The following is a 22,617-nucleotide window of genomic DNA, read 5'->3' as shown; positions in this document are numbered from 1 at the left end:
TTCAAAATTGACCTCAAGGTCAAAACCAATGGTACAATTGAATGACCCCCTCTGTCCTGGTCAACTTTTATCTAAACCATTTTTTTTGTAGATACCGTAATTTGGAAGATATTCGGATCCATAGACTAAAATGACTCACCCTGTATATTAGCTCTGGTACGGTACCTCAACCTGTCAGACACCCTGTATAATATTTAATATTTTATGTTTCACTTTGGTTTGCATGTGTTTTATTTGGTGTGTTTAAAATAATATATTTATATATAAATTATAATTGCTTTAAATAAGAGTTCTGTTATTTTGTTGAAAAGAACGAATTAGATTAGTTTCAAATTTTAATTTAAAATTTATTAACTTAATCTTTCGTTGAACATCTAAATGCAGTGATGCAATCACTAGCTTAATAATGTACATTATATCAATATTTGTTGGATATTTAATGTTGTTCCGTCATTTCAATGTTCTCTCATAAATATAAAATAATATTCTGTGAATACTATAAAAGATATATTATGTAAGTCCTAAGAACATTCTTAGAATCATTACGATAATCGCGTCCCGCACGATCTCAGAAATGTAAGGAATAGGACGTAGCATGGTCAAAACAAAGATAAGTAATCGATTAAAATTCAGATCAAAGAACATTCTTTTAATTAACTTACAGTGACCTTTATAATACATTACCGAAATACTTAAAGTTTTGTTCAAAATTACGACAAATTTAATAAAGTAACTTTCTTGGTAAACTTTGTATTTTGTTTTGAGTTTTTTAAAGTAGATATTCATAAGTGATGTATCATGTAATGTATTTGTCATATTGTTTCTCTCCACTAACGAATATTTCTAGTTCGTCATCTCAACAGTTACAAATTATCTTGCCAACAACTTTTTCGATACATACAAACATACTTGTACATTGTTATTAATTGTTATTAATGTTCTGTGTATTGTTACCGGTTAAACATCTATATATAACCCGTATACATATTTCTGTTACATTCCGTAACTTTACGAGTTTGGCGCATTATTTTGAAATAAATATTACAAACAAACGGTAACAAATAAACTACTTACAAACGATAATTACTAAGACGTATTGTGATGGATTTGCGGCAATTATCAACTTTTAATGGACCATACACAGAAGACAAATATAATCAGTTTTTCAATCCAAACATTTTTCATGTTTGCAAACAGCCCAGTGAAGTCTTGGTAACGTGTAATCAGTGTTATATGATTTCTTTCCGTTCCGAGGAGCATCGGGCGATATTCAGAAACTTACACTCTGAGACCTGCAAAACTCTAGCAATGATAATAACGGATATATCGTTGTGCATCTCAACACGAGATGATAATGTTTGCAAATCGTGTTGTGTCTGTTTCCGACAGGCAAACATATGGCCTTGCAAGATTTGCTATTCAGTAAATTTTTGTGATGATCACCAAATAGCATTTAGTCAGTTACATGAGAAGTGCTGCGAAGATTTGCTGTTATTACTGAACATGAATATCGCCTGCATAAACGGCTGGATGGAAAGGATTATACGTTCAGAAAGTCGTAAGTTCACCAATTTTCCTGGTACAGAACCTTATCATGACACTATTACATTTATTAACAACTATGTACCTCATCGTAACTGTCACGACAGATCTTCCTCTTGTATGCCAATTATGTACTGGTCAACAGATCAATATGTGTATTCTGATTATGCATTCGGCTCGCTGGCATTATATTACGCGTTGCAGGAATCAAATTTACTACCTCTTGCAAGCAATGCATGTAAATATGTCATTCATGTTTATAGATATAAATAAAACAGATATGTTGAAAATGTGGCATATTTTTTTACATTTCTTTAAAAATATAAAGGAAATGTGAATTGTATTTATAAAAGTGCCAAAATTTGAATCGAACGATCTAGGGTTTGTTTATGCAACATGTCGTAAATATAAACAAAGACTTTTTATTAAAAGCGTATCAGAACAGTACCACGATTATATATGCTTAAATTCATATGAAAAACCGAATGAGATCATAATATTTGAAACAGAATGTCTTTGTATAGAAATATTGTTTGAATCTGTAAAAGCAATAACAGCGCAAGAGTGTCCGTTACTTTTAACCGCTGATTCGTAAAATACAGTGCAAGAAATTGTAGACAAGATACAAGAAGAAACAGGGACAACCAGAAATCGATTATACAGAGTAAATAATTTCCGCGGTTATATGCCACATAGAAATTATATGAATGGTGGATTTTATTACCGAAATGCGCATTTTATTATGTATTCATAGATTTAAATCACATGTCCGACCCAATCAACGGCTGAAGGTTATGTATTGTTTGATCCTGTTTTTATTTTGGTATAGTTTATGATACTCAATTTTTAATAATATTCGAAAATAAATCAAAATTTTCTTACTAAGGCATTTATTCGGTCATAAATTAATAGTATTTTTGTTAAAATATATTATGCTGATTTGTCAATATATAGTTTGTTAGCATATAATTTCTTATTTTTTTAAAATATGTAAAATATATTGTATATGAGGTAATAGAATGCTGGCTACATATATATAGTATCTTTATATTTTACTTTAAATTTTAAATTTGTCACATATTTACAGGCAATATTATATGCAGCTACGATTATTCTATATTGAGTTGCATGTAATTGTTTTTTAAATCTCTACTTCATTGTTCGTGTTCTACAAGTGATAGGTGATGATAATAATCTCAATGTTTTATGTAGATTACATGCGTCAAACTGTGTTTTGTAATCAATAATCATAACTTGCTAACATCGTTTTTTCCATTTTAAATTGTGAAAATGTATTAAAAAGTATGAAAATATACCTGGAATTATTAGCGTCTCCCGAGTTATCATCTGTAATTGTAAATTAAATGCAAGTGTAATTATAGTCGGCAACAAAATATAGATCTTTTAATAGTACACATTCATTAGTATTATGTTTTTCTTTCCCGATCTTGTAAAAGATCTTGTGTAGTTCATACCATTTTGAAAGGAAATATATATACGATTGCATAATTATATCCATTATAACGTCTCTGTTATTACGCTATTTGCCACGATTAACAGTAAGTATAGCGTAGAAAAATTTTCTGGTCACATGATAAGGATGCATAATATGCAAAATGCTACAATTAGTCACACTGACAAGGGAATATACGCAACACAAAAATTCAAAAAATTCTGAAACGTGTGCAAGTGGAGTAGTACTCCCACAACATAGAACTATTTTTTATTTATGCTCAATTTTGATTTAAGAGGCTGAAACCATCCCTTGAAAGATCATAACATTTTAATTTTTAGCGAATATTTCCTAAAATACAAGACATATGAAAAGATGGTTTATATAAAATGGTAGAATGTTTCACACTTTTTGCAACGATGTACTATAATTTTACAAAAATAAAAAATTTTTGAATCTTCCTTAACCTTCCTTAATACTCATTATCTTTACAAATTTTCAACTTTTTTTCGTTAGAACAAAAATAAAGAACATCGAATACTAAATTTACCCTTATATAACACTAGAAAATTGTGGCGATTTAATTTTGGAAAAAACGAGACGATAACATAGAGCTATAAGCGGCGCGCTATAGATAAACGTTTTTTAATTGAGTTATACTCAATAATTGCGTCTTTTTACATGTTTTCTTATACCGCAAGATGATAAGAACTTAATTCTAATGATATCATATCGAATGTATTACATGAGCTATGAATGTAAACAGAGATCTAGTAATTTACTTGTATAACAATAGTACAACATAAGTATAACAATAGTATAACAATTGTATAACAATAGTATAACAATAGTACAATAGTATAACATTTGTGTGTACCTTACTTCTTCACTTTATATTTGAATCGTTCTCGAAACAAAATTCACCTAACGTGTGAAACTCTGTCGATTTATTTTATATATATTCATTTTCAAATCACGTATATTTAAATAAGTTTTGAAACCTGAGACTACAAGACAACGAGAAATGATGATGCATTAATGACTACAATTTCAACATGTTATTTCTGGATGGAGATTACTTGCAAGATCTAACATAACAGTGTGTGTATCAGAAAACTTTTTAATACAATTTTTTTATAACCTGAAACCAAGTATATACGTCTAATGATTCTATCTCTCTTTCCAAGACAATATGAAAATTCATAGTCGTAAGCATAAACTTTGGTTGTTGACGCAAAAGGTCTAATATTGATAGACCTTGCTGTTTGCAACTTGGATGATGATAAGCCTGTTCACGGTTTGCACTATCTCCTCAGTAAACATTGATTATTGTAGTAATATTACATAGAAATAATAAGTAATATAACATCAATTATATGAATGTTAAAAAAATATCACAATTAGGTTCTTTGCATAATATTACAACAATATATGCAGAAATATTAAAATACAACATTGTTACAGAGATACTTGTGATGTAACAGAAATAATATTATAATATATGTCTAGTATATAACATCATTATTTTACGTGTTTATCATTATATTACGCTGCAAATTTGATACAAACGCAAAAAGTGTCACAAATCTTAATATATGTAGAAACTTGCTTCAGGGTTTTGGCAATTAGAAAATATATTTGTAACTATTCATTTACAGTTTACTTGGCGCTTTGCTTTTTCTTATCCGCTCGCTCGATTGTTTCATCACACAATCCTGCCACACGTTCTACGCGTTGCTCACCCTTTTCTTTCGCGCTTTCTCAGGGCTTTTCTGTCAACGTAAGCGTAGTGTCACATATGATTGGCGGTAGATTCAAAATTAGGTCAAAATAAATAATATCCTACATATAAATTCTTTTTTTGTAGTAATTATATAGTTGTATAATAATGTTAACAAAATACTAATAATTGTATGTTTATTTCCATATATTTATCAGGGAGACATCTTTTCTTTATTTTTTAAACAAAGATATTTCCTGCGAATAAGTAACAAATTGTATAATATAGTATATTTTTTTAATAACATTTATAATATTATTTCCAAAACGTATGCGTGTGAAAACTATTTCACTGTATTTCTAATAAAATTGGAGCAATTTCATTGTATGTATCATATGTGTCATATTGTTTCTCTCCACTAACGAACACTTTTAGTTTATCGTAGTGGTAGTTACTATTTATCTTGTCAAAGACTTCTTGTTACATACAAACATACTTATATCCGTAATTAGTACCCCTTATACTTATTTTATCATTATCGTCTTAACATCTATATACAAGGTGAGCCATTTTAATCGACGGATCCAAATTGCTCCTAAAATACGCCAGCTACAAAAAAATGGTTAAGACAAGAATTGTAGAGGACAATGGGGGTCATTTTACCGTGCTAATAATTTTGACCTTCAGATCGATTTTCAAGGTCATTCGAATGTCAAAGTCATTTTTTTAAATTAAAATCCCTATTTTTGACACCAGATTCGAAAAGAGCAGAAAATTTTACGTTAAAAATGATATTTAGATTTTTTTTTCTGAGTCCAAGAAGGTCAAATCAAGAACTTGGAAGATGTTAATTCAATACTTTTAGCGTTACCCGGAAACAACGACGTGGACGTAGTAAGTTTTGTTTCCTTTGGAATGCTTGATTATCGTGAGTCCCCTTGCCTCTCACCATAACTTATCATAATTATAAAGATGTTGTTTTTGCTCAACGGACTACAACAAAGGAAGATATGATGGAACGAATTCGTGGAGCTTGCGCAGCCATTCCTAGAGACACTTTGTTTTCAACAATGAGAAATTTTGAACGACGTTTAAATTTGTGCCTTGAAACAAACGGAGGTAACTTTGAACAGTTACTCCGCAGGTAATTATGATAAATTGCAGTTATGGTGAGAGGCAAGGGGACTCACGATAATCAAGCACCCCAAAGGAAACAGAACTTACTACGTCCACGTCGTTGTTTCCGGGTAACGCTAAAAGTATTAAATTAACATCTTCCAAGTTCTTGATTTGACTTTCTTGGACTTAGAAAAAAAATCTAAATATCATTTTTAACGTAAAATTTTCTGCTCTTTTCGAATCTGGTATTAAAAAATAGGGGTTCTAATTAAAAAAAATGACTTTGACTTTCGAATGACCTTGAAAATCGATCTAAAGGTCAAAATTATTAGCACGGTAAAATGACCCCCGTTGTCCTCTACAATTCTTGTCTTAACCATTTTTTTGTAGCTGGCGTATTTTAGGAGCATAGAAATATGAGAAGAAACATAAATAACAATAAATAACAATAAATAACAATAAATAACTTTATTCTGAAAGCTTTTTTCCCAGAATAAGATTTGTCGTAAGAATTTAAGCAATAGACAGAAATATATCATTTTTATAAGCAATTTCATGCATCATAGTGATCGAAAGCTTGATAAATAGTACTAAGAAGTAATTTATATTAGTAACAGTAATATTAGAATTGAATTAACTTTCAACAGAAAAAAATCGAACTTTTAATTAAATCGTTAAAATCCGTAGTCATGTATTAAAATATAAAGTTACATATATCTTTTTACATATAGAATATATGTACGATGTTGTTCTAAACTTATACAGGGCAATAATTCAAATTTATATATAAGATTTTTTACACTTTCTTTACTGAAATGGACAAATCAACAAATACATGTTATTATATAAAGCAGATAATTACATAAAGGAAATATTTTGAGAGAGAAAAATTATCAAATTAACATTCTAAGGACAGAGATAACTACGTTTTGCTGTTATTATATTTCCTGCAGTTGTAAAGGTGCGCTTTGACACAGCAGACGTAGCAGATATGATTAAATACAATATTTCAAATCCAATTTGTATAAATTTGGGAACTTCTCTTTGTGGTCTTTCCAACAGATTATGGGGTCCAGATTGTGACTAATCTGTGTTTCAGATATATATATAGGTGATATTGATATTTTGAATCTTTCCTGTTCGTTTCCGCTTGAAATAAAAAATCAAGAGCAGTCTCCTGCAGCATAGCATTTTCTTCATTATCTGCAATATTTCCTTCAATAATTCTTTGGACATAATTGTGAATAATAGCTTTAAATTTTTCATCCTCTGCTTCTAAAGATTTATAACGTGGGTCAAAGAATTGTGCCAATTGGTAGATATTCACGCCATTCTCTAGAGCCTCGAACCTTCTTTTCAGGGAACAATGCGTAGTCTCTCTAACCAAGCGAGTGTTGTAATTTTCGCTAAGAGAGATCGCCATGTATTTATCCATGATCCCTTTCATTATAGGTCTAACCATGGAAAGAGTGGGTTCATTCTCGCTCCATAGTAGTAGCCAGCTGGACAGACTTTAAAAGTTTCACAAAATCTTCCATTGTTACCCAATTACTCTCTATAAATTCTAGATTTTTAGCAACTCTGGCTTTTGTTACATTCCTATCGGCTAATAATAAAACAATTGAACTGCGGTACTGTAAGAGGCCTTCACACATGTAAAAATTTGTATCCCAATGCGTCAAACAGTAGCTTACTAACATTACTTTAGAAAGATTGAGTTGATTTTATCTTGCTATTAATTCCCTACTGGCTATATTTGATTGTCTAAAATGTTTAGAAAGTGCTCTACCTTTCACAAGTATTTCGCCGTATCTCGGAACGGCACTGAATCTTTTACTACAAGTTGCGGTAAATACGCCGCACAATTTAAGCTGTCCGGAATATACGAAAGAAATCTTCCTGCAGCTACCATAGCAGCAGCGCTGTCATGTACCACAGCCTGCACTTTTTCGTCCAATCCCCAATCTCCTATCGCTATGACCACTAAATCTGCTATATTTTGCGCCGTTGGATTGTCTTCCATTTCCTCATTACATAGTGTCGCATGACCACTCGCAAATAGTTAGTGATACGTTGCTAATTAAAGACAGTAAGTTTTCTATTTTCTTCCGTACTTCAGCATAAAGAAATTGCAGACGTATCTTGATGGTCTCTGCACAAGGTACTTTATATTCAGTCTCTAACACTGCTATAAATTCTTTGAAAGCACCAGAGGATACCAAAAATACTGGTAGCATACCGCAAGCGATTAATTTTGCAATGGCTTGAGAGATAGCTTCTTGTCTTCCCGGTTTCGATTGCTTTTGTGCATCACCACATCTCATTCTTTTTCTAATTTGTCCATTATACGATAAAGTTGTCGATGTTGACGCGCCATTTGAGAGTCGAACACCGCTATATAAAAACGTCACAATTTTAAAACTTTTCACGAAAATTCAAACAAAGTATCTTTATATCCCTAATAGAAATCTATGCAGTTTTACTAGACACCTAATCAGTTACTATCTAGTATTGTTGTATCTCATAGTTGTAACGAAACTGCGCAAAAACTGGAAAGGAACTGAACATAGTTTTTTAAGTTTTATATCGCATACACATGTGCATGATAAAAATTATGTTTTATAGAGATGATCTTAAAACTATGTGAAGCAAAGCTCGGCATAGTTTGCACATTTCGGCCGATTCTCGGGAGCTAGGCTTTCTATCCCCTCCTTGCCGCTCGGCGGGCTATATAAGTGACGGTCGCGGCCAGTCGCGGCTCCAAGCTTAGAAGCACGCTGTTATTAATCCCTATTGATTTATTTTGTACTAATTTATTTTTAAATATTTAAATAAATTTTGAAACCTGGACAACGAGACAACAAAGATTCTTTTGGTTCTAGGGAGCTTAGATGCAATAAAATAAAAGGAGTGGGAATGGCCATGTCCGAAATTGCTGACCCAGTAAACAAAGTTATATTAATATTACGTAAATGCAATGAACCGAATGTTACAATATCGCATAAGTGTTTCCTGTAAATTACTGATTAGTTATAATTTCTTACTCATCAGTATAATGATAACGTAACATAATGATGTTATATACTAGTCATGTATTTTAACATTATTTCTGTTACATTACAAGTATCTCTGTAACAATGTTGTATTTTAATATTTCTGCATATATTGTTGTAATATTATGCAAACAACATATTTGTGACATTTTTATAACATTCATATAATTGATGTTATATTACTTTTTATGTTACTATTGTTATATAAGTACTAGATCTCTGTTTACGTTCATATCTCATGTAATACATTGGATATAATATCATTAAAATTAAGTTCTTATTATCTTGCGGTACAAGAAAACATGTACAATAGGCAATTATCGAGTATCGCTCAGTTAAAAGCACCTATCTATAGCGCGCCGCTTATAGCTCTATGTTATCACCTCGTTTTTTCCAAAATTAAATCGCGGCAATTTTCTAGTTTTATATATGGATGGATTTGGTATTCGATGCTCTTCATTTTGGTCCTAACAAAGAATTAAAAATTTGTAAAGATAATGAATGGGGGAAGGATGGTTTAAAAATTATTTGTTTTTGCAAAATTTTAGTATATCGTTGCAAAGAGTATAAAACCTTCTACCACTCTTATATAAGCCATATTTTAGAAAATATTTGCTAAAAATGAAAATGTTATGTTTTTTCGAGGGGTGGGTTCGGCCCCTTAAATCAAAATTTAGCATAAATAAAGAATAGTTTTATGTTGTGGGAGTACTATTCCACTTGCCCACAATGTTTCAGAATTTTTGAAGTTTTAGGTTGCCTGTGCTCCCTTGTGTGACTAAGTGTAGCATTTTGCTTATTACGCATCCTTATCATGTAACCAGAAAGCTTTTCTATGTTATATTTACTGTTAATCGTGGAAAATAGTGTAACAATAGGGGCGATACATAACGGATATTATTATACAATCGTATAAATACTTCCTTTCAAAATGATATGAACTACAGAAGATCTTTTACAAGATCGGGAAAGAAAAACATAATACAAATTTACTATCTATGTTTCTAAAAGATCTATGTTTTATTTCAGATTATAATTACACTTGCATTTAATTTACAATTACAGATGATAACTTGGGAGACGCTAATAGTCCTAGGTTTATTTTCATATTTTTTAATACATTTTCACAATTTATTTGGAAAAGTCGATGTTAGCAAGTTATGATTATTAATTACAAAACACAGTTTGAAGAATATAATCTACATAAAACATTGAGATTATTATCATCACCTATCACTTGCAGAACACGAACAATGAAGTAGAGATTTAAAAAACAATTACATGTAACTCAATATAGAATGATCGTAACTGCATGTAATATTACCTATAATTATGAGACAAATTAAAAATTTAAAGTAAAATTTAAAGATACTATATATATGTAGTCTGCATTCTATTACCTCATATACAACATATTTTACATATATTAAAAAGATGAAAAATTTTATACTAACAAACTATATACTGAGAAATCAGCAAACTATATTTTCACTATAATACTATTAATTTATCACTGAATATATGCCTCGGTACGAAAATTTTGATTAATTTCAAATATTATTAAAAATTGAATATCATAAACTATACCAAAATAAAAATAGGATGAAACAATATATAACCTTCAGCCGTTGACTGGGTCAGACATATGATTTAAATCTATGAATACATAATAAAATGCGCATTTCGGTAATAAAATCCACCAGTCAAATAATTTCTATGTGGCACATAACCGCGGTAATTATTTACTCTGTATAATTGATTTCTAGTTGTACCTGTTTCTTCTTGTATCTTGTCTACAATTTCTTGCACAGTATTTTTCGAATCAGCGGTTAAAAGTAACGGACACCCTTGCGCTAGTATTGCTTTTACAGATTCAAACAATGTTTCTATACGAAGACATTCTGTTTCAAATATTATGATCACATTCGGTTTTTCATATGAATCTAAGCATACATAATCGTGGTACGGTTCTGATATGCTTTTAACAAAAAGTCTTTGTTTACGTTTACGACATGCTGCACAAACAAACCCTAGATCGTTCGATTCAATTATTGGCATTTTTATAAATACAATACATATTTCCTTTATATTTCTAAAGAAATGTAAAAAAATATGCCATATTTGCACCATATCTGTTTTATTTATATCTATAACATGAATGATATATTTATATGCATTTCTTGGAAGAAGTAATAAATTTGATTCCTGCAGCGCGTAGTATAATGTCAGCGGGCCGGATGCATAATCAGAATATATACGATACTGCATTGGCCACAATGTAATTGGCATACAAAATCTGTCGTGATACTCATGACGAGATACATAGCTGTTAATAAATGTAATAGTGTCATGATAAGGTTTTGTACCAGGAAATTGGGTGAACTTACATCTTTCTAAACTCTTAAGCTTTTCCATCCAGCCGTTTAGACAGGTAATATTCATGTTCAGTAATAGCAGCAAATCTTCGCAGCACTTCTCATGTAACTGACTAAATGCTATTTGATGATCATCACAAAAATTTACTGAATAGCAAATCTTGCAAGGCCATATGTTTGCCTGTCGGAAACAGACACAACACGATTTTGCAAACATTATCATCTCTAATTCGTGTTTGGATGCGAAACGTGGCAGAGTAAGCAGTATGTGTTGTACAATTCTTTTTCGTGATTCTCTCCATTCTCCCAAACTATTATACCTGACCCACAACGATATGTCCGTTATTATCATTTCTAGAGTTTTGCAGATCTCAGAGTGTAAATTTCTGTGTATCGCCCGATGCTCCTCGGAACAAAAAGAAATCATATAACACTGATTACACGTTACCAAGACTTCACTGGGCTGTTTGCAAACATGACAAACGTTTGGATTGAAAAACTGATTATATTTGTCTTCTGTGTAAGGTCCATTAAAAGTTAATACTCGCGAGGAATCCATCACGATACGTCTTAGTAATTATCGTTTGTAAGTAGTTTGCTTGTTACCGTTTGTTTGTAATATTTACTTCAAAATAATGCGCGAAAGTCGTCAAGTTACGGAATGTAATAGAAATATGTATATGGATTATATATAGATGTTTAACCGGTAACAATAAGAACATAATATTAACAGAACATTAATAACAAGGTACAAGTATATTTGTATGTATCGAAAAAGTTGTTGACAAGATAATTTGTAACTGTTGAGATAACGAACTAGAAATATTCGTTAGTGGAGAGAAACAAGATGACAAATACATTACATTATACATCACTTATGAATATCTACTTTAAAAAATTCAAAACAAAATACAAAGTTTACCAAGAGAGTTATTATACTTTATTAAATTTGTCGTAAGTTCCAACAAAATTTTAAGTATTTCGGTAATGTATTATAAAGGTCACTGTAAGTTAACTAAAAGAATGTTCTTTGATCCGAATTTGAATTGATTATCTATGTTTGGACCATGCTATGTCCTATTCCTTACATTTCTGAGATCGTGCGGAACGCTATTATTGTAATGATTCTAAGAATGTCCTTAGGACTTACATAATGTATCTTTTTATAGTGTTCACAGAATATTATAATATATTTATGAGCGAATATTGAAATGACGGAACAACATTAAATACCCATCAAATATTGATATAATATAATATAAACAGGGTTGGCAAAAAGTTTGGAAACGGTCAAATATCTCGGAAAGTATTAACTGTAGTGAAAAATATATAAGTAGTGTAGGGCTTAATAAAATGTACCTAACGATTGCTAAAAATTTGACATTGGGTAAAGGACGAAGGTCATACGAAGAATTGAATCAAATTGAATTTTTTTTAATTGGACCCCCATTTTTTATTACATATTCTTATAACTTATTTCAAGGGCTTTCCAAAAACCAATAATAAAGTATTTTTTTATTAGGCATCTTTAGAGTTATGAGACTTGAAATGATTTTGGTCTTTAACTGTTTTTGTTTCGTAAAATGTATCACTGTCTTCTGAACGGTGGATTTAGAAATATAATTATGATCAGGATATATAGCATTGAATGTGTAGATCAGTTGCTTTTTCGTATGACTTAACATTTTTAAAAAAGAAATTTGAAATTGCAATTGGAAAAGAAAAGGAAAAGACAAAGAATAAGATGCGAGGGAGCACGACTCGTTTTTAAAGTACAAAGATCGAGAAGCGTTATCGTGAAGCGCGGGTATACGCGAGTTTTGGCTCAGTACGTGTGATATTACGTCGTGGATGAATAACCGCGTTCGATGCGAGCGAATGAACAACTAAGCCGGTCATATCGTCTAGCTTGAGACACGAAAAACAAAATTATTCTTGTTTTTCTCTTGCGTTTATGTTTTTTAGGCTCCGAGCCTAGTTAACAGATAAAGAAAAAATAATGCTGTTCCTTTATCGAAAATTTGGAGTCCATATTAGATAATACGAAGAAGTAACTGATCTGCACATTCAATGTTGCATATCCTGATCGCAATTTTATTTCTAAATCCACTGCTAAGAAAACAGTGATACGTTTTTACGAAACAGAAACAATTAAAGACCAAAATCCTTTCAAGGCTCATAACTCTAAATATGCCTAATAAAAAAATACTTTATTATAGGTTTTTAGAAAGCCCTTGAAATGAGCTATAAGAATATGTAATAAAAAGTCGGGGTCCAATTTAAAAAATTCAATTTGACCTTCGTCCTCCACCTAAAGTCACATTTTTAGCCATGTTTAGATATATTTTTTATTAAGCCCTACAACTTTGCTACTTATATATTTTTCGTTACAGTTGATCCTTTTCGAGATATTTGACCGTTTCCGGACTTTTTGTCAACCCTGTATATTACTGAGCTAGTGATTTCATCACTGCTTTTAGATGTTCAACGAAAGATTAAGCTAAAAGCTTTTTGAGTTTTTGAGTATTGAGTAGTTGTATTGAGTATACTAGGCCGGGATGAATAATGTAATCGGTGTCTTTTTTTAAACAACCACGTAAAGTTTTAAGATATTAGCAACGAAAGTTTTCTACCGAGCGGCAGCCCATTGGCCAATCAGCACACGCGCTGTGGTGAGACGAATGCTGTACGCGCTGTAGCAACGGCATGATAGACTAGCTGGCCCAGTCCCTTAGCAACGAGGAAAACGCGCTGTACACCCTGTATATTGTATATATATATATATAATCACTCATTAAATATAATTATATATGGTAATTATGTAAAATAAGGACTTTTCCGAATTTTGATATTTTTTTACTGCAATCTTGGTAAATATCTTTGTTGTTATTCCAACATTGATAATCAAGGGTGGGAGCCGAAATGTACGTAATTTTTCAAAGTTTTTAATTATTTTTTTGTACATAGCTTTTCGGGGTTTATGGCGCCTATGTTTTAATTTGTGATTGTTAAACTTGAAGTTAAATAACTTTAAGCTAAAATACAACAGATTTGCGTCCCTCCCCCACTATGGTGTGACGGGTCTGGAGGACGTAGCCCTTCAGTTACACGGCTAGGGAGAGGCACCTTTTTTATTTTTTACAATATTTTCGTAATATAAACATGGCTATATGGAGGATGCTTATAATGTCCGACATATTAATAAAAAAAAAGCCTATCTCTAGCCCTGTAATTGAGGGCTACGCCCTCCACACACTCCGCACCGCGGCGGAAGGTGGCGAAGTTTGTTGTACTTAAGCTAAAGAGTGAGAATTTCTCACAGAAGTGAAAGGAAAGGGTGTATTTTATAGAACTGCCTTGAAAAATTACGTTACATTCGTACAACTTTTTTGTTAATAGCTTTTTACAAGCAACAAGTGAAAACCTTTAGATTTTTGAAATCATTGCGCTCGATAACTTATTAAACAGCGATGACAAAGGAAACCGCGATGACAAAGGAAACCGCGGTGACAAATAAAAAGGCATGATTCGTGGTAAAATAATTAGCCAAATCCGTTAAAAATGTTGTTAAAACATGTTGTTGAAGCAACATTTATGTTATATAGCAAAATGGATGTCAGTAGTAACATTACTTGTGTACTTTTATTTTTGTTCTGTTTTGTTGTTATATTAATGTAATATAGAATTAATTAATAAATAATTAATACTTTTTTTAATGTTTATGAGTGCACATTTTTGAAATACAATTCAAAATCTCAAACTACAATTTGAAAACCTGTTCTTCAATTTAAACAAAAATTAAATGTTTACCTATGCAAAAATTATATTTTATATTAGCAAGGAAGTAGTGTTTGTTACTAATAAAAAAATATTCTAATTTTTTCAGTAGTATGTTGCAATTTCAGTCTTAAACCTTAAAAGATACGATATTCTACATACATTACAACAAATAGATAAAAACACAGATAGTTATATATTTCTCAGGCTCCCTCATTTGATTATCACTGCTGGAATAACAATAAAGATATTTATCATGATTGCAACCAAAAAATATCAAAATTTGAAAAAGTCCTAATTCTCCATAATTACCTTATATATAAATATACCTAATTTATATGTAAATATGTAGAATTAAATAGCAGTTAATATTCTTCACTTGACTTTGGTTTGTGTGTGTCTGTTATTAAAATAATATATTAAAATAATATATTTATATATAACTTAATCACTTGTATAAATAAAAGCTCTGTTATGTCGTCGAAAAATATCCATTTTGTTCGACAATAAAGCGTTAATATTTAAAACAGTTTAAAACAGTTTAATATTTAAAATAATATCCCAAACATATTTTGAAGTTTTGATAATTGAGTAAGTTGTTTTAAACCGTTTCCTGTTCAGATTAGTCCTAATAATATTTCGTTGAAAATTGAGAAGCAGTGGTGTAATCACTAGTGCACTAATATTTATTGTATCAACATTGGTCTCATACCTAATGTTGATCCACATTTCAAAGATTACGAATAAATTTATTATAATATTCTGTATCGTATACTATACTATACATTATGCAAGTCCTAAGAACACATAGTTAGAGCCATTTAGATCACCGTCTATTGCTTGGTTATCAACGCTAAGGAAACCGTTACCGTTATCAGAACATGAAAAACTGATGGTTTCGGATAAAAAAAATATTTTATTTAACGGATTAATTTACTTGAAATGATTATTCCAATACATTACCAAAATACTACAAGTTTTTGTTGGAAATTACCACAAATTTATTAATCTATCTTGTTTGATAAATTTTGTATATTTTAGTATTTTTTCAGTTTTTCAACAAGATTCTCATAAGAAATGTATCATTATTTCCCTAGACTAATGAATATCTCTAGTTTGTCAAATCGATATTTACCATTTATCTTTTCAACAACTTTTTCGATATAAACATACTGTCGCATAATCCGTTATTAATGTCCCCTGTACTATTACAGTTTAAATATCTATATCTAATCCGTATAAATATTTCCGTGACTCTACTTGAGTTGTCCAGTTTCGCGCACTATTTTGAAGTAAATATTACAAACAAAATATATATAAATGATAATTAATAAGATTTATAGCGATGAACTAAAAAACATTTATTGGACCACTCACAGAAGAAAAATATAATCAGGATTTTTCAATCCAAATATTTGTTATGTTTGCAAACGTCCCAGCCGAAACTTGATAACGTGTAATCTCTGCAACATGATTTTTTACTGTTCCCAAGAGCATAAAGAGTTGCATAGAAACTCACACTCGGAAATTTGCATAGCAGTGGCAAGGATAATAACAGACAAATCTTTCTCGGATACGTATTCTAGCTTGGAACATTGGATAGCATCACGGGACGATATTTTACAACGAAGCCTTGTCTGTCACGTTGCGTATACCAATACGAAAAGGAGATGATATTATGTGCAAAGTCATGTTATGCGTGTTACCGACAGATAAACATAAGTCCTTGCAATACTTGCTATTCAGCCAATTTTTGTGATGACCAAATAGAATTTAGTGTATAGGAAGGACATGGGAAGAACTGATGAGAATTGGACTCATTCTCTGCTTCTAAAGGTTTATAACGTGGGTCTAAAAATTGTGCCAATTGGTAGACACTCACGTCATTCTCTAAAGTCTCGAACCTACTTTTAAGGGAACAACGCGCAGCCTCTTTAAACAAGCGAGTCCTGTAATTTTCGCTAAGAGAGATCGCCATGTGTTTATCCATGATCCCTTGCATTATAGGTCTCACCATGGATAGAGTGGGTTTACTCTCGCTCCATAGTAGTGGTCAGCTGGAAAGGCTTCGAAAGTTTCATCAATTCTTCCATTGATACTCAATTGCTCTTTATAAATTCTAAATTTTTAGCAACTCCGCGTTTTGTTACCTTCGTATCTGCTAATAATAAAGCAATTGCACTGCGGTTTTGTAAGAGGCCTTAATACATGTAAAAATTTGTATTCCAGTGCGTCAAACAGTAGCTTACTAACATTACTTTAGAAAGATTGTGTTGATTTTGTCTTGCTATTAATTCTCTACTGGCTATATTTGATTGTCTAAAATGTTTAGAAAGTGCTTTATCTTTCACAAGTATTTCGCCGTATCTCGGAACGGCACTGAATCTTTTACTACAAGTTGCGGTAAATACGCCGCACAATTAAGCTGTCCGGAATATACGAAAGAAATCTTCCTGCAGCTACCATAGCATCAGCGCTGTCATGTATCACAGTCTGCACTTTTTCGTCCAATCCCCAATCTCCTATCGCTATGACTACTAAATCCGCTATATTTTGCGCCGTTGGAATGTCTTCCATTTCCTCATTACATAGTATCGCATGACCACTCGTAAATAGTTAGTGATACGTTACTGATTAAAGACAGTAAATTTTCTGTTTTCTTCCGTACTTCAGCATAAAGAAATTGCAGACGTATCTTGATGGTCTCTGCACAAGATACTTTATATTCAGTCTCTAACATTGCTATAAATTCTTTGAAAGCATCAGAGGATACCAAAAATACTGGTAGCGTACCGCAAGCGATTAATTTTGCAATGGCTTGAGAAATAGTTTCTTGTCTTCCATGTTTACATTGCTTTTGTGCATCACCACATCTCATTCTTTTTCTAATTTGTCCATTAAAGTTGTCGATGTTGACGCGCCATTTGAGAGTCGAACACCGCTATATAAAAACGTCACAATTTTAAAACTTCTTATGAAAATTCAAACAAAATATCTTTATATCCCTAGTAGAAATCTACGCAGTTTTACTAGACACCTAATTAGTTACTATCTAGTATTACTGCATTTCATAGTTGTATCGAAACTGCGCAAAAACTGGAAAGGAACTGAACATAGTTTTTTAAGTTTTATATCGCAACACATGTGCATGATAAAAATTATGTTTTATAGGGATGATCTTAAAACTATGTGAAGCAAAGCTCGGCATAGTTTGCACATTTCGGCCGATTCTCGGGAGCTAGGCTTTCTATCTTCTCCTTGCCGCTCGGCGGGCTATATAAGTGACGGTCGCGGCCAGTCGCGGCTCCAAGCTTAGAAGCACGCTGTTATTAATCCCTATTGATTTATTTTGTACTAATTTATTTTTAAATATTTAAATAAATTTTGAAACCTGGACAACGAGATGTGTGTGTGTGTGTGTGTGTGTGTGTAATCATGCATTAATAACTGCAAAGTCAATATGTTATTTGTAGAATAGAGATTGCGTGCAAGATCTAACCTAATAGTGTGTGTATTAGTGTGTCTTCCAGAAAAATTTTTAATAATATTTTTCCATAATCTAAAACCATACATACGTCTAATGACTTATGTCTCTTTCCAAGGCAATACGGAAATTCAAAATCGTCTATAAACTTTGGTTGTTGACGCAAAAAGTCTAACATTGATAGATCTTTCTGTTTGGAAGTTGAATAATGATAAGCCTGTCAAAATAGTCTAATAAAATAACACTTTCGACTATATATATACGCTGCTGTTGTTATAAATCATATACTATTAATTAGTTACTGACTAGTTTTAATTACTTTTATATTTCATATAGTTATAAGTATATGTTGATTTGTTTAAATAATTGAAAGCTGTTTAAATTTTTTTAATAATAATTTAGAATGTTGCATTTTAAAATTGTTGTTGTGAAATTATTTCACTAATTAATTCGTCATGTTCCTTTTAATAGAACATGCGTAAAATTACAATATATGAGAAAAGGTTACGGAGTGGTAAGTATTTCATCATTATAAATACGCAAAGATTCTTTTGGTTCTAGGGAGCTTAGATGCAATAAAATAAAAGGAGTGGGAATGGCCATGTCCGAAATTGCTGACCCAGTAAACTAAGTTATATTAAAGTTCTAGGGAGCTTAGATGCAATAAAATAAACGAAGTGGGAATGGCCGAAATTACTGACCCAGTAAACAAAGTTATATTAATGTTACGTAAATGCAATGAACCGAATGTTACAATATTGCATAAGTGTTTCCTGTAACTTGCTGATTAGTTATAATTTCTTACTCATCAGTATAATGATAACGTAACATAATGATGTTATATACTAGTCATGTATTTTAACATTATTTCTGTTACATTACAAGTATCTCTGTAACAATGTTGTATTTTAATATTCCTGCATATATTGTTGTAATATTATGCAAACAACCTATTTGTGACATTTTTATAACATTCATATAATTGATGTTATATTACTTTTTATGTTACTATTGTTATACAAGTACTAGATCTCTGTTTATGTTCATATCTCATGTAATACATTGGATATAATATCATTAAAATTAAGTTCTTATTATCTTGCGGTACAAGAAAACATGTACAATAGGCAATTATCGAGTATCGCTCAGTTAAAAACACCTATCTATAGCCCGCCGCTTATAGCTCTATGTTATCATCTCGTTTTTTCCAAAATTAAATCGCGGCAATTTTCTAGTGTTATATATGGATGGATTTGGTATTCGATGCTCTTCATTTTTGTCCTAACAAAGAATTAAAAATTTGTAAAGATAATGAATGGGGGAAGGATGGTTCAAAATTTATTTATTTTTGCAAAATTTTAGTATATCGTTGCAAAGAGTATAAAACCTTCTACCACTCTTATATAAACCATTTTTGTATTTTAGAAAATATTTGCTAAAAATGAAAATGTTATGTTTTTTCGAGGGATGGGTTCAGCCCCTTAAATGAAAATTTAGCATAAATAAAGAATAGTTTTATGTTGTGGGAGTACTATTCCACTTGCCCACAATGTTTCAGAATTTTTGAAGTTTTAGGTTGCCTGTGCTCCCTTGTGTGACTAAGTGTAGCATTTTGCTTATTACGCATCCTTATCATGTGAGCAGAAAGCTTTTCTATGTTATATTTACTGTTAATCGTGGAAAATAGTGTAACAATAGGGTGCGATACATAACGGATATTATTATACAATCGTATAAATACTTCCTTTCAAAATGATATGAACTACAGAAGATCTTTTACAAGATCGGGAAAGAAAAACATAATACAAATTTACTATCTATGTTTCTAAAAGATCTATGTTTTATTTCAGATTATAATTACACTTGCATTTAATTTACAATTACAGATGATAACTTGGGAGACGCTAATAGTCCTAGGTTTATTTTCATATTTTTTAATACATTTTCACAATTTATTTGGAAAAGTCGATGTTAGCAAGTTATGATTATTAATTACAAAACACAGTTTGAAGAATATAATCTACATAAAACATTGAGATTATTATCATCACCTATCACTTGCAGAACACGAACAATGAAGTAGAGATTTAAAAAACAATTACATGTAACTCAATATAGAATAATCGTAGCTGCATGTAATATTACCAATAATTATGAGACAAATTAAAAATTTAAAGTAAAATTTAAAGATACTATATATATATAGCCTGCATTCTATTACCTCATATACAACATATTTTACATATTTTTAAAAGATGAAAAACTTTATATTAACAAACTGTATACTGACAAATCAGCAAACTATATTTTCACAAAAATACTATTAATTTATGACTGAATTTATATCTCGGTACGAAAATTTTGATTAATTTTGAATATTATTAAAAATTGAATATCATAAATTATACCAAAATAAAAATAGGATAAAACAATATATAACCTTCAGCCGTTGACTGGGTCAGACATATGATTTAAATCTATGAATACATAATAAAATGCGCATTTCGGTAATAAAATCCACCAGTCATATAATTTCTATGTGACATATAACCGCGGTAATTATTTACTCTGTATAATCGATTTCTGGTTGTACCTGTTTCTTCTTGTATCTTGTCTACAATTCCTTGCACTGTATTTTCCGAATCAGCGGTTAAAAGTAACGGACACCCTTGCGCTATTATTGCTTTTACAGATTCCAACAATGTTTCTATACAAAGACATTCTGTTTCAAATATTATGATCACATTCGGTTTTTCATATGAATCTAAGCATACATAATCGTGGTACGGTTCTGATACGCTTTTAACAAAAAGTCTTTGATTATGGTTACGACATACTGCACAAACAAACCCTAGATCGTTCGATTCAATTATTGGCATTTTTATAAATACAATACATATTTCCTTTATACTTTTAAATAAATGGAAGAAAATATGCCATATTTGCACCATATCTGTTTTATTTATATCTATAACATGAATGACATATTTAGATGAATTTCTTGCAAGAGTTAATAAATTTGATTCCTGCAGCGCGTAGTATAATGTCAGCGGGCCGGATGCATAATCAGAATATATACGATACTGTATTGGCCAGTATGTAATTGGCATACAAGAATTGTCGTGACACTCACGACGAGATATACATTGATAGTTGTTAATAAATGTAATAGTGTCATGATATGGTTTTGTACCAGGAAATTTGGTGAACTTACATCTTTCTAAACTCATAAGCTGTTCCATACAGCCGGTTAGACACATGATATTCGTGTTCAGTAATAGCAGCAAATCTTTGCAGCACATCTCATGTAACTGACGAAATGCTATTTGGTGATCATCACAAAAATTTACTGAATAGCAAATCTTGCAAGGCCATATATTTGCCTGTCGGAAACAGACACAACATGATTTTGCAAACATTATCATCTCTGATTCGTGTTGGGATGCGAAACGTGACAGAGTAAGCAGTATGTGTTGTAAAATTCTTTTTCGTGATTCTATCCATTCTCCCAAACTATCATACCTGACCCACAACGATATGTCCGTTATTATCATTGCTAGAGTTTTGCAGATCTCAGAGTGAGAGTTTCTGTGTATCGCCCGATGCTCCTCGGAACAGAAAGAAATCATATAACACAGATTACACGTTACCAAGACTTCACTGGGCTGTTTGCAAACATGACAAACGTTTGGATTGAAAAACTGATTATATTTGTCCTCTGTGTAAGGTCCATTAAAAGTTAATACTCGCGAGGAATTCATCACGATACGTCTTAGTAATTATCGTTTGAAAGTAGTTTGTTTGTTACCGTTTGTTTGTAATATTTACTTCAAAATAATGCGCGAAACTCGTCAAGTTACGGAATGTAACAGAAATATGTATATACATTATATATATAGATGTTTGACCGGTAACAATAAGAACATAACATTAACAGAACAATAATAACAATGTACAAGTATGTTTGTATGTGTCGAAAAAGTTGTTGACAAGATAATTTGTAACTGTTGAGATAACGAACTAGAAATATTCGTTAGTGGAGAGAAACAAGATGACAAATACATTACATTATACATCACTTATGAATATCTACT

The 22,617-nt window shown here is 31.2% G+C and overlaps 1 protein-coding gene across 3 annotated transcripts; it reads right to left on the bottom strand.

The window, feature by feature from the left end:
- Positions 1–9,884: 9,884 nt before the first annotated feature.
- On the bottom strand, positions 9,885–22,399 carry LOC116850728. Of its 3 annotated transcripts, none has more exons than XM_032829342.1 (2): positions 22,046–22,399; positions 9,885–11,443 (listed from the first exon to the last, which is right to left on the bottom strand). In XM_032829342.1, exons 1-2 carry the CDS (start codon positions 22,282–22,284, stop codon positions 11,407–11,409), a joined length of 276 nt encoding a protein of 91 aa, XP_032685233.1. In that variant the 5' UTR covers positions 22,285–22,399; the 3' UTR covers positions 9,885–11,406. The 3 variants fall into 3 exon arrangements, with proteins under 3 accessions (XP_032685233.1, XP_032685232.1, XP_032685231.1); XM_032829341.1 differs by lacking the exon at positions 9,885–11,443 and adding an exon at positions 20,342–21,906; XM_032829340.1 differs by lacking the exon at positions 9,885–11,443 and adding an exon at positions 20,342–21,230 and having other exon boundaries at positions 21,738–22,398.
- Positions 22,400–22,617: the final 218 nt, after the last annotated feature.

The sequence above is a fragment of the Odontomachus brunneus genome, unplaced genomic scaffold (assembly GCF_010583005.1).
Source record: "Odontomachus brunneus isolate Ranch 3 - 2012 unplaced genomic scaffold, Obru_v1 Obru_scaffold_154, whole genome shotgun sequence".
Taxonomy (NCBI): Eukaryota; Metazoa; Arthropoda; class Insecta; order Hymenoptera; family Formicidae; genus Odontomachus; species Odontomachus brunneus.
This window is presented reverse-complemented; position numbering and strand designations above follow the sequence as displayed.